Source organism: Festucalex cinctus, chromosome 20 (genome assembly GCF_051991245.1).
Source record: "Festucalex cinctus isolate MCC-2025b chromosome 20, RoL_Fcin_1.0, whole genome shotgun sequence".
Classification (NCBI taxonomy): Eukaryota; Metazoa; Chordata; class Actinopteri; order Syngnathiformes; family Syngnathidae; genus Festucalex; species Festucalex cinctus.
The window spans coordinates 12,848,718-12,861,700 of NC_135430.1; the positions used below are offsets into that span (position 1 = coordinate 12,848,718).

The window sequence follows — 12,983 nt, forward strand, 5'->3', positions numbered from 1 at the left end:
TAGCCACATAAGGTATTTTAAGGGCCTCTCAAGTGTTAATATTTGATGGCAGCAGTCGAGACTTATAAAAGCACTCCTTCATTTCCTCAGCTTTTCCGTGACCGCTCCCGAAATTCCCACAGCGGGTGGCGTCTTAATTGTTGAGTCCTCTTCCCTGTATGGGCAGCAAAGGGAACACCGTGGGAGAAAAAAAAAACCCGACTACCACCTCCCTCCCAGGTCTGGCCGCCTGTGAGGAAAACACACATGATGGTGATGTCATGGTGTCAACACTGTCGCGTTTGTACTTGTTGAAATTAAAGGTGACCACAAATATGAAGAATGTACAAAACAATACATTCTTTTACTTCTTTATAGCACTTTTGCACTAAGGTAATATTGGTATTTATCATTTTTTTTTTTAATATTTTTTTATTGTTTTATTATTGTTTTTTAAATTTTGAATAACTTAGGACGTCTCCAGCTAAGCTCAAATAAAAGCTGCTTTCATGAGTGTAACTTCAGAGCGACATTAAATGTAATTTCTCTTACCATTGCACATAGCTAGCTAGCTAGCTTGTTAAACATGTAGCTAGCTTAGCGATTTTTGATAGTTTGACATGTAGGTAAACGATATTGAGGATATGTTGATTAGTTTTTGACATTTCCCTTAATATTTTACTTTCCTGTGGTAGTCAGCAAGCTACTAGCTTAGTGAGATAGTGTTTTGTTTCTTAATTGAGAAAATAATAATCTTTGTCTCTACCTTAGTTAGCTATCTTAGCAATTGTTAGGTAGATATCGATACAAAGAGTAAGCAGATGGATGTTTTATAACATTGACATTTTCCTTAATTTGATATTTCTTTAGCATAGCTAGCTTAGCGATAGCGCGATACAGAAAAGGCGGCAAAACGTTCGTGTTCCAAAAGACGCCATCTCATTGGCTGCAAGGGGGCGGTGACGTCACACGCGCACTTTCTTTTCCTCCAGGAGCGCAACATTGGACCTCACACACACACACGCCGAAGCACACCGGGTGAGCTCCGATGCGTTCAACTTTTCCCTCTTGTCATATTTGAATATTTCATTCTCATATTTTTTTTGCGCATCTTGTTGGTTCACTTTGGAAGCGGGGGGGCGCGCAATTGTGTGGGGAACGAACGAAAGCACCTCCGCGAGCTGAAGACAAAGCAGGTTTTTATTTCTCTCTCCGTTTCTGTTTCCTCCGGGAAGACGAAGGAGAGAGCTGCGGGGTTCCGCCGCCTCGGAGTGGAGCGGCGGATAGTGGGGGGCTAGGAAGACGACCTCTTGGATATCCGTGGCCATGGAGCTGGGGAGGAGACTGGACATGCTGCTCGGACTTGTCTTGCTTGTGCAGTGCGTGTACGACGCCGGAGCCCAGACCGGTAAGAAGCAACATTACAACACCATCCCAACCGCACACCTTTCACATGGAGACCTGCTCTCATTTTCTTTCTCTTGCACTTTGTTGACTTTAAATGACGTGTAAGTGGGGGGGCTGTCATGCTATTATTATTATTACTATTTTCCAAGCTACTAGAAAGATTTTACAGTCCACATTTGAGTGTTTTAGCCTCTCTTTGTGGTCTAGTTAAATATTTAAAAGCAAAACAAGATATGGAGCGGAATTAGATGTTAAAAAAATAATAATAATGGTAGAAAAAAAAGCTGTGATAATCATAACATCGTAATCACCCTAAGCGAGCACTAAGCAATTAACTGGCTTGGTCCTCCGTGTGCAAAATTCCTAAAAACATTTTAATTATGTGTTATGAGTTTTTTTGGCAGCACGGTTGTTAGTGTTTGGCATGTTCGCATCGCAGTGGAGAGGTTCCTGGTTCGAATCCTTCCTTGCTGTCACATGCGTGTCAGGCTCATGGAATGCTTTGAATTGTCCAGAGATTTGAATGTGGTTATTGTTGCAGCATCGTGAAATAGTGGTGAGCACGTTTGCCCTGCAGTCAAGAGGTTCTGGGTTTGATTCCCTCCTGTGTGGAGTTTGCATGTTCTCCCACTTCTCATCCCAAAAGTGAGTTGAGATAACACTATAAAATATGATGGATGTTTTTTTTCCCCCCTGAGGTTTTATTTGCACTCAAATATGCATCCAACAACACTGCAGCTCTGCTTAGGTTTTGGTGTTGACACGATAGTGCTCCTATGTATTTCCGACCACACTGCGGCTCTGCAATTAAATCACTTTCCCAATGATATGTCCAATTTCTGGTGTGCAATAATTCTCCGTGTGTGGCATAACGAGCACACCTCCTCCTGTACTGTACTTGAGACAAAGAGGTCACGTCAGTTGTATTCCTCGGAGAAAAGTCGTCATCCCAACATCAGCACGCTCCACACACGACAGCCTTGCCCCCCCACCCGCTTCCCTCCCTCCCTCCCTCCATCCTGGAGCGTTTATTGCTGCCAGTGCATTTTCACCAGACAGCGGTTCGGTGAATATGTTCAGCTGCTGACAGTGACTGTAAATTAAAGCAGTGTGTGTTTTGTGTGCAACCCCCAACTCAACCCACCCTTTGCTTTCTCTGTGAGTGATACTATCGGGTGGCACGTGTGCCGTATTTATGCGCCAGCATGGTTTGACAGTTCAGTCAGTCTGCATGTGGAGCGCATTTGAACGTCCTTGCAGGAGGGAGATGGACTGATTGAAACAAAAATCATTCTTGACTGCATTTCTTTTTCCTTCTGTGGCTTGTCCTTGTTTGTATGTAGGACAATATTTTTAGATATCTGACCGAGGTGCTTCCTCATATCTGGAGTGGCGCTCCGTGTGTTGGTTTATTAATGGTCGAGAGGTGCAACACCTTTCTATTTAAGAACCTGTAAAGGGAAGACTGAGTACCCAGTTGTGGATAAATAGCGTTAAAGTGCACACCAGTTAAGTTTTCCTGATTTTTTTTTTTTTTTTTTTAGGTGTGGCTAAAATGGGGTCCAGAATCACCCCTCCTCTACTGTATAAAAACATTAGCGGCTTTGTTAGCATCAACGGTAATGCAGCCACAGTTGGGACATGCAGTTACAGTTGCTTGATTAACTATGCCTATTACCAAAAGATACATGTTTCTTTTTCATAGTCCTCTGTTGTGGTTGCTTTAGAGTGCCTCGTTGTCTGTCGCGAGTGTGTGGATGTCACACAAAGAAAGGCGGAGCACAAAGTCTTGGGTTTAATAAAATAATGTTGGATTTGACAACCAGACGTGGACCACAAATATGGGCTGGCGCGGCTACTTTAGAGTGCCTCGTAGTGCCATGAGTGTGCGGATGTCACACAAAGAAAGGCGGAGCACAACGTGGGGTGGGAAATAAAATAATTTTCGATTTGACAATCAGATGTGGGCCACCAATATGAGCTGGCGTGGCTACTTTAGAGTGCCTCGTTGTCTGTCGCAAGTGTGCGGATGTCACGCATAGAAACGAGGAGCACAACGTGGGCCGGTAAATAAAATATTTGATTTGATAATCAGAAGTGGACCACCAATATGAGCTGGCGTGGCTACTTTAGAGTGCCTCATAGTCGGCCGTGAGTGTGCGCTAGTCACACAGCTCTACTTTTAGGGCTTTGAGGCCAACTTTTGACATGTTAAATCGTGACTGAAGAGTGCAAATATCTCAATAAAACAATTGAAACGTCAACCGCAGTTAACTTTATCTCTCATTCGCCACGGCAGTTGAAAACGTGTAGAGCCATTTTGAGAAAGTAATATGTAGAAACTACAGATCTGTTTTCAAATGTAAGACTAAAAAGTGAGCAGAAAAAACTATTATAGTGAAGACAAATATTTGTAGACGTTAAAACTTTGTTTCCGAGTATTGGCCAATCAACCGGCTAGGGTTGTATGTTGCACCACCTTTTATGCATCATACCACTGAATTTGGTGCCCAAACAAAAGGGTGCCAAGCATTGTACCATGGGAAAACAAAACGTGGTATCACACAGTACATCTTGTTGGAAACCGTGGTGAACATCTGGGCGGAATTACACAACATCCTGCACGCACACTTTTTTTTTTTTTTTGCTTTTTCAAAGATGTGATTCTCAGCAGTGGCACACAAAATTGGGGCTGATTTCCCAGATAATTTGCACCCCGGATGGAAAAAAAGAGATGTTCCTCTCGGGCCTGGAATTGCGATGAGCGTGAGAGCAGCGGTGTCGTTCGATTGAGAGAGAGAGCGGGAGAGATAGCGACCAGTGTAATGATGTGGTTTGCTTTTAATGGCTGCGCTCAAGGCTGTTAATGTGCTAAGATTGTGGCAGCGTGTGGAGCACACCCGGACACTGTGTGACTTCAAACTACTGTAATGCACGAGAGTAGGGATGCTTTCGACCACTGCCCAGCTAAGTGACTGCGGAAGAAGTCGGGTCCGTACTGAGAAAAACCTGCCGAAAGCAACATGATTTTTAACATGGATAGTGGATACTACAGTGGATAGCTATTAAAATGTTTTCTCCTATATAAATGAATCATTTTGCCACAGTTGGCCATTAGCCACTCCAGTGGACACTACTGTAGACTTCACATACGTTGCCATCCGTTGTCTGTTCCTTCTATTCCAGGAGGCCCTTGCAAGGAAAAAATATATTGAGACATCAAGCAACAACTAAGGAGTAATGTATTTGTTAAAATATCCAAGTATTTATTGTGTAATTTGAGGAAATGACAATTGATCATGAGTCTGCTAAATTGAACTTTGGACATCATTAGCTGTATTGTGACGACAACTTAGTGCTGCCTGTAACTTTGTTGCATTTGAAAATACTTTTTTTTGTTTTGCTTTAAATCATCATTTAATTTTTAATATAGAAATATTTTATGGATTTTAGTCCTCATATGAGAGTAAGGATCCTGGTCATTATGTTTTTTAGTGGTCCGGTGCAGAACATGCTAGCAAAACCTACAGGATAGTCAACCAGATATACCATCTGACTCAAGTGGGGCTGATGACAGCGGCACTGATGATAACTGGTTGCCAGAAAAAAGAAAATTAGTATCTGTACTTCATAGAAAGTTATTTTTATTTGGATAAATGTTTTTGCAATACATGTACTAGTCTTGTAATATGTTAAAAATTTGTGAACACAATGTTAAAAATCTAAGACATTTTCGATAGTGTTTCCATTATTTTTTGTTTTGTTATTTATTCTTTCCTTACAAACATATTTCATCAGTTGCTCAAATGCACGTTGTCCACCCTAGTGGACAATGGAATGCAATTGGAAGGCACTTCTGGAAAATAAGATGACCTGGTATAGCACATTCTGAAATTTCACAGACATAGCCGGAGTCTGCTTCTTTATTGCCGGTCTGAATGAACAACTGAAAGGGAGAATGCATCTCGGGGGTTGGGTGCTTTGAGAGTTGGGGGATGCACGTCCAGGACAGGGGAGGGGGCGCTTCATTGTGCCGCCCTCCGCTTGCAGCCCCGACGGGCTTTCGCCATACAAACCAGGACCGGGGTCATCACCCGTACCAGCATGCAACAGCAGCACCAGGCCGGCGCATTAGTCACGCCCTGGAACCTTGACGCTCCCCTCCACGCCCACTCATACGGAGGGGCCGGCTTTAGAGCTCATGAGTGGCGCGCTGGGGTTCAATAGGCGCCCGAGACAAAGAGCCAAGAGGCCACTAGTTAATGAAACGCGGCGCAGTTAATCCCCTCTTCAAGTTTGCATCATCGTCTTTTCATGTGGGCCCGCCAGATCCTCATCTTGCTGCGGTTGCGGGATGCGCTCAGCGCTGCAGTCCACTTTCAAGGCCCGCTCGAAAAGGTCACAAGCAGGGAGGCTGGTGATGGATAAGAGTTCAGTGAGAAATGACAAGCAATTTCCGTCACTGATAAACATCTTCTTTTTTTTCCCCCCACAAATGATTGGAAAGCGGCCACCTTGCCCACAGTCAGGCTGTTGCAGCACTCGATGCTTCATTTTTGGCTGGAGAAGAAGAGCAGTCACATTTTGGGGGAAGATTATAGCCTACTTAATTGGAGTACACACATCGTACCATGCACATATGATAGCGCCACCATTAATAAGGACACCTCTCTGTAACAAAAAAAAACCCAACAAAAAACACTTTACCTTTATGTGTTTTTCAGAATAGCCTGAGAAGATATAAACAAAGAGAACACAGAAGCTAGCCTACTTCTGAGAAACTGGCTTCTGGGGCTGATTTTTCTTTGTAGGACACTTGGATTGTCCAAAATGACCCAACAATGGCCTCTCCAAAACAAAATGGTAGACTTCCTGTTAGGGATAGACCGACATGTTTTTTTGCAAGGCCGATATCGATTATTAGTAGTCAAGGAGGTCGAAAACCGGTATTTCAAGCGCATATTAATTTGCAGTACAATAGAAATTTGCGTCAAAATTAGAACTAATTAAAAAATAATAATAATAATTTGCTGCGATTGGCTGGCAACCAGTCTGGGGTGTCCCCCGCCTACTGCCCAGAGCCAGCTGAGATAGGCACCAGCTCCCCCCACGACCCTTGTGGGGAATAAGCGGTCAAGAAAATGGATGGATAATAATATTTAACATGCCTATAAATTCTAATGTTGCCAAGAGAAGCTGACTCCTCGGGCTGCGGGTAATTTCAAGAAGGCCTCATATTGCACGTTTGATTGGATCGTGCAGGTGTACCTAGAATTGTGACCCACTGAGGGTGAAATTATAACCTCAGTTAGAGGTCATTTTTGAATAGACTGTGATACTGAATGTAACCCTGTTGAGAGGATCACAAGAGAAGGGTTAATCTTCTTAATAGGTTTATCTTAAATCCGGACTAATTAAATATAAAAACCCCAAAGGACCGAGCTGAGGATAAAGGTGATGCTCCTATGTAGCGTTGTCCCTCACTTCACTCAGCAGTGAAAGCAGTTGTACACAAACGAAGAACTTTCACACAAACTTGCTGCACAGGCATGTCGCGGCATGCCGTAAACCTCGTGGCCAACAACTTGCTTTGTGCATAGACCCGAGCACCCCCCCCCCCCCCCCCCCCCCCCTCCTGCCGAGTTCAGGATATGAAGTCTAAATGAGTGGCGGGAGGGGGGCGGGTGGGGTTCTCGGCTATACGGCGCAGTGCGTTATCTTCTTTCAGCATGCCTCCGTTTCATGGCAACAAGGCATGGAGCACTTGGTTCCCCTTCATCGAGCGGCTTCTTCAGGCCGAGTGTGGAGGAGGAGGATTATTTCCACATTAAGTGATGCTTTGAGCTACAATGCGCATGCACGGGTTTTGCGAAATAGAATTGTTTACAATGTCTTTGATCAGGTTCGGGGTTCGAATTGCAAATTTGCAAAATCTCCCGTGGTTGTGTTGGTTTTCCAACGTCCACTGTGCCCTGTGATTGACTGGCAACCAGTCCAGGGTGTGCCCCGCCTCTTGGAGCAGGTGCAGTCAGAGAATAAAACACAGACGATGGTCGTATTTGGTCATTATTTGCACACTTAATGTTGACATGATAGGCGCTCCTTAAACACACTCAAGTCATCTTATTCACAGTCTCACACTGACGTTATTACAAACATAAAAACCATCTTAATGAAATGAGAGTTGACTTTCCCAATTAGGGCCATTTCTTCTGAAGTTAGCCTGCCACGACTGCCTTTTTAACGTCTGCAAGTCATTTGCGAATCCCATCCTTCTCTTAGACATAAAATACTTGGTCTGCGACAGGTCGAGCGAGTATCAAGCGTGAGATCACTCCATCTGGGTTTCGCATCATTGCTTCTTATTTGAGATGTTGAAACAGGTTTCTGCCAGACGGCCATGTTTATTCTGTTTACCCATAAAAGCCAGGGTGAGAAGCTCGGCCATCCGGGAGGGACTCAGAGTCGAGCCGCTGCTCCACCCTTTGAGGTGGCTGGGGAATCTGGATGCCTCCTGGAAACCTCTATGAAGAAGTGGTCCGGGCATGTCCCACCGGCAGAAGGCCTTGGGGACCTAGCCAGGAAATGCTGGAGAGACTATGTCTCTCGGCTGGCCTGGGAACGCCTTGGGATCCCTCCAGAGGAGCGGGAGAGGGAAGTCTGGGCTTCCCTGCTCAAGCTGCTGCTAATGGATGGACCCTTAATATCCGGGTGCCAGAAACGACAAGTAAAAGCCGTCAAATCTCAGCTCAACTATTAACCCCTCTGAGAGTCCATTGTGGTTGAGGAGCCTGAACCCTTACCCCTTGCAAGGAACCAATCCTGGGTGGACCAAAGTCATCTTAGATAGGCTCCGCCTCACCAGCAACCCTAACGGGCACAATAAGGATAGATGGATGTTTCTCTCAGCTCATAGAAAAGCCTTTTATTTGACCATATTGGGTTCAATCATAATGGATGCGCCTCGATCGATATGCCCTTATTCGGTAAAAGATGTTAGCTATCACTATGATTCATTGGATGCAATTCTGACCGTAATGTTCTCAAGTATGACGGAGAATATACGGTCTCGTAGCAACCCCAGCATCTTTAATTTATCTTTGATGCAGCACATGCTCGCTGCTTTAACTTGACAGCATTTCTCAAGAATGTGTCACTGTCTGCCGGGCAGAGTGCCACACAAAGAAACAGCTCAGATTCATGGGTCCTGCATCCCCCCGGGGAGAATTTAGCAGTGGACATCGTCATCTGTCATTTTATGTGTTTGTAAGAGAACGCCAACATTGTTGTGTGACTCCAGTCCGTGGATGAGTTATGAAGATTGAACATCTGCGAGGCTCGGCCTGTTCATCGTTTGACCCGTGTGGATGAAGGGCTGCCAGGGAGGGGCGGATTAAGGAGGAATCCCAGAGGCCCGTCAGAAGATTGCCGGGGTCAGGAGTTTTTTTTTGTTTTGTTTTGCACGGAACCTTGCACAAGCTTGACTGTGTGTCTCCTAAATGAGAGCTACAGCTGCAAAAAGTAGAACTTTGGCAGCTCGCTTTCATCCTGTTTACCACTGAATCCATCAACCTTGACAACGCAAGTCCAAGCACGTTACAGATGTCCAAAGCAAACCAACAAGCAATTCTCTTGTTTTGCGAATACGTCCGGTTTCACTGCTCGTCTTCTCCAGACTTGAACATACCCGGTGGGTGTGTTGCCACGAGTCCATGTTGTTTCTTTAATGCTAGGTGATATCATTGGAGGCCCGGGTGTGGTAGCAGTGAATCAGGAGGCTCACATCATTTTAATGAGCTCCATAGATCACATCTGCGGTCTGGCACGGTGGAGTTGTAATTTGGCAAGTTTGCAAGCTTGGGCCTGGCTGCATGTGGCATCTCCGGCAACGCCAGCTATTTGCTAACTGGGTTGGGGAACAGTACCTACTAACGCCCACTCGCCAATGACTCACCTTAAGTCTCATTTTGAGAAGTTCTTGGAGTCTTACCAGTTTCATTCATCATTTTTTGGGGCACAGTTGAGCCCATCCTAAATGACTTGTGGAAAAAGGCGGGCGACAGGCTGTCTGCGTTGGTCTTCAATCAATTTTATTTCAGAGGACACTGGTCAGGAAGAGAATCGACCACTGTAGCAAAGTGTATGGAGTCTAGTACTGTATTGGACACACTATGTCTGGACTGGTCTTCGGTTTTATCCAAGTGGAGTTTGTGGGTAGAAAGAAACTGACTAATGTAGGAAAGTGGAGACTAATAATGTAATGGACACACCATGCCTAGATTGGTCTCAGTACGGGAGACAACAGATTACTGTCACAAAGTGGAGACAACAGGATTTAGGACTGTAAACTTGTCTTCAGTCAAGTGCACAGTCATTGTCAAGGAGTCTCGACTGGCATTAGATCCGACAATTGCTTCATATTGCTTTCACCAGTTTTGCTTTATATTATTTGCATTACCTCTACGGTTCAGCATGAGTGGATTATTTAAACCTCAACTGCCACCAAGACTAGAGTATATTCTTTCTTTCCTCATCTGTGCTTGGTTTTCACTACGAAAATCATTGTTCATAGAACTCTTGTTTTTGCTGTGAGATGTGGCTGTACAGTGACAGATTTTCAGCAAAAAATAAAATAAAATAAACTGCGGCAAAATAGAAACTGTGGAGTCTAAAACTGCAGTGGGAAGAACCTGACTGGATTGGCGTTTTTACCGGTTATTTCTTTAAAGGGACATTCAGTGATACCTAGCACCATCTAGTGGTCAAAGTATAGCATTAGAAGCACGCAGGAGCAGGCACACTACTAAGCCTACCACAAATTCTTATTTTGCGCGAGTAAACGAGGATCTCAATGGGCGACTTGGCAGCCGTTGTGAAGCGTGGTGAGCAACGCCGAAAGACGGAGCGAACCGGAATTAGCCGGAGCAGCTAACAAGAGTGGCTAGCGGGAGTTAATCGGAGCCATGGGCTGGAGTGGTTAACAAGAGCAGCTAGCGGGAGGAACTAGTAAAAAAAATATGTAGATATATATATAAATTAAAAAATATACATTTATATGATACAACATATTTTTTGCATACTATTGACATTCTTTTTAAATGAATTAATTATTAGTTCAGCATTAAATGATGCTTGACAACAAGCCTGGCTATCGTCATATTTCCGATTGTGTTGAATAATCTCAGTAATGCCCTTGTTATTCCTCACTTTGTCCCGACTCTCTCACCCACATTCACTAAATTTGCTTTTGACATTTGCAAAAGCATTTTAATGACTCAAGTATTAATATATCTTGTTCAGTTCCGAGCTGAAGCTTTTTTATTATTATTATTATTATTTGCCTTAAACGAACAAGTCAGGGTGAACAAAACATTTTCATCCTCAACTTCAGGGCATCGAATAATAATTTTACCCCGTGTTGTGAAAATGATGACCCATACGCCGTCCAAGTAATGTGACGAATTGCCTTTGTTGGTGATGGAATTGCTTATTTGTGGTCATTAAGAGGCATTTGCGTGCCTGTTTGTCAGCTGCTGACGATTATAAACTACTAATTGACTCTCGTTTGAAGGCCTTTGCTCCTATCGCTCTTACTCCGACGGCAAACAAAATTAGCGTGAGCTCTTTAATTACCCATCCATCCATTTTCTATACCGCTTATCCTCATTAGGGTGCGTATGTTATTCGTACCACAAGGCCAGGGTGTGAATGTCATCATGATAAAGTGTAGTGGACTTATGAATCATTAATGACAGTGTATGAAATATTTTCTCCAGTCTCATTTTGTACGAGATAAAGGAGGGGTTTCATTTCACCGGTGTCCCCCACCCACCCCAGCGATCGAAAGCAGGCATGTGGAACTATCGATTAAATGTCTTGCCAGCTCACCGTTTACCCAAAGGGCCTCTGGCATTTGTGCATCATCGCATTAGGAAGCTGCACACTGCCAATTGTGGTGAATCCAAACAGAAATAAACAGTCACCTGGATTTAATTTGACATCTACGATGCAATAAACTTAGCTCTGTTGAATTTTAGCCACCCAATGTCTATACCACCTAATCCTCATTAGGGTTACCGGTGAGACGGGGTACATCCTGGACTGGTCACCACATAAATGCAAAATAAATGCATTTTTTTATCTAGTAATTTCAAGTCAAATCTGCTGTGATTAGGACTTTATTTGATTGAAATAATATCTTGTTCTATGAGCCCCTGGGAAAGCCTCTCTAAATGTTGCAAGCAATTATTATGAACTAGAACCAGCACTTACCACCTCCTGCCGTACCCCTGCATGGGCGATAAACACCGACGCGGGCGATGTCGGCCGGCGGCCAACAGCAGCACTTGCCAGGAAGCTTCGGACATGCAGCGCGGCTAGTTTGCAAACACAAAGACGGGCACGGGCCAGTAAGGGGGTCCGAATGGAAGCAAATCCACGATTGAATGTGCTCGTGACATTTCCAACTTATAGTTCAACCATTTAGGCGCATGAGTCTAACCGGGGTGATTGAAATCATCTGCGCTACAGCTAGTTTCGTGACTAAAAGCATTTGATATCTCGACATTGTACGCCTTAATCTTTATTTGTGTCGGTTTGATATTGGTGGATGTAACCTTCAAAGGCACACAGCACAGCCTCCTTCCCGCTTCTGCTGAAAATGTCACCGTTGATTAATTTTGACTACTTTTTAGATCAACTATTTGAGCTTTTAGAAAATGAAACACTTGCTCGAGATTGGCTTTCCATAGCACTTAGTGTCCACTGTCTCATTTCTGGCCCGCTGCAAAAGAACGGAATGAGAGGAACGAGTGATGGGAATACCATGTGGGACTTCACATCTGTCCTGAAGACATAAACAAGTCCGGCCTTGTCAAGAAGACAATGCACAAAAGGGGATAATGGAGAAAGACTGCCAGGTGAACAGCTGGCGTTTCGTAGGAAGGAGCTTGGACACGCATTACATAAACACAGCATACAGATTTTTACAATGTGAAAGACCCACACGTGAAAAGGAAAAATCATGACATGCCATATTTTTTGACCAGAGCTGGATCTAACTTGATCTCTTGGGCCCGATTCCAGCGGTCTGCAAAGGCAAAAAGTGAAACTTAAAGTAGCTAATGAGTTGTTCCTCCCTACTTAATCTTTCTAGCCAACTAACGATTAAATATGAAGTCTTACCATCCACTTTTAATACTCAGCTGAGGTAATATCACACATCTGCACATCTATTATGGGACGCGAGTTTTTAAAGGTCAACGGTAATCGTCAAGCTGTGTCGAGATTGTTATTGCACATAAATCTGCTCACAGGGCAACAATCAACATTTATCTCGTGTCAGCCGTGTCTTGTAAATTCTTGGAAAGACGATCGCGTGCGTCTTTCCCTTCTCGTCTGCTTGTCCTCATGGGAATTGTGGGCCTTTGTTAGTCCATTTTTTTTTTTTTAGCTGCTCAGTCACCTTTGCCGTTTATTGTTGTATTGAATAGTGCAGATGGTGTTTCATTATAGATAAGGTGCTTTTTTTTGTCCTGGAGGGCGAGTTCTTATTCAAGACAAAGTCAAATAAACAATGTATCTGCTCTAGGGTAGTA

At 44.0% G+C, this 12,983-nt stretch overlaps 1 protein-coding gene across 2 annotated transcripts in view; it reads left to right on the forward strand.

Annotated features, from left to right (window-relative positions):
- The first annotated feature begins 932 nt into the window (after nt 1-932).
- The window catches only part of plxdc2b (plexin domain containing 2b), a 59,514-nt gene continuing 47,463 nt past the window's right edge, over nt 933-12,983 (forward strand). The window contains exons 1-2 of one of the 2 annotated variants that reach the window (XM_077509452.1): nt 933-1,017; nt 1,215-1,387. In XM_077509452.1, the coding sequence (XP_077365578.1) occupies nt 1,306-1,387 (82 nt within the window). In that variant the 5' untranslated portion in view covers nt 933-1,017; nt 1,215-1,305. Of the gene's footprint in view, nt 1,388-12,983 lie in introns of both variants that reach the window. The other variant, XM_077509451.1, reaches the window with a different exon arrangement.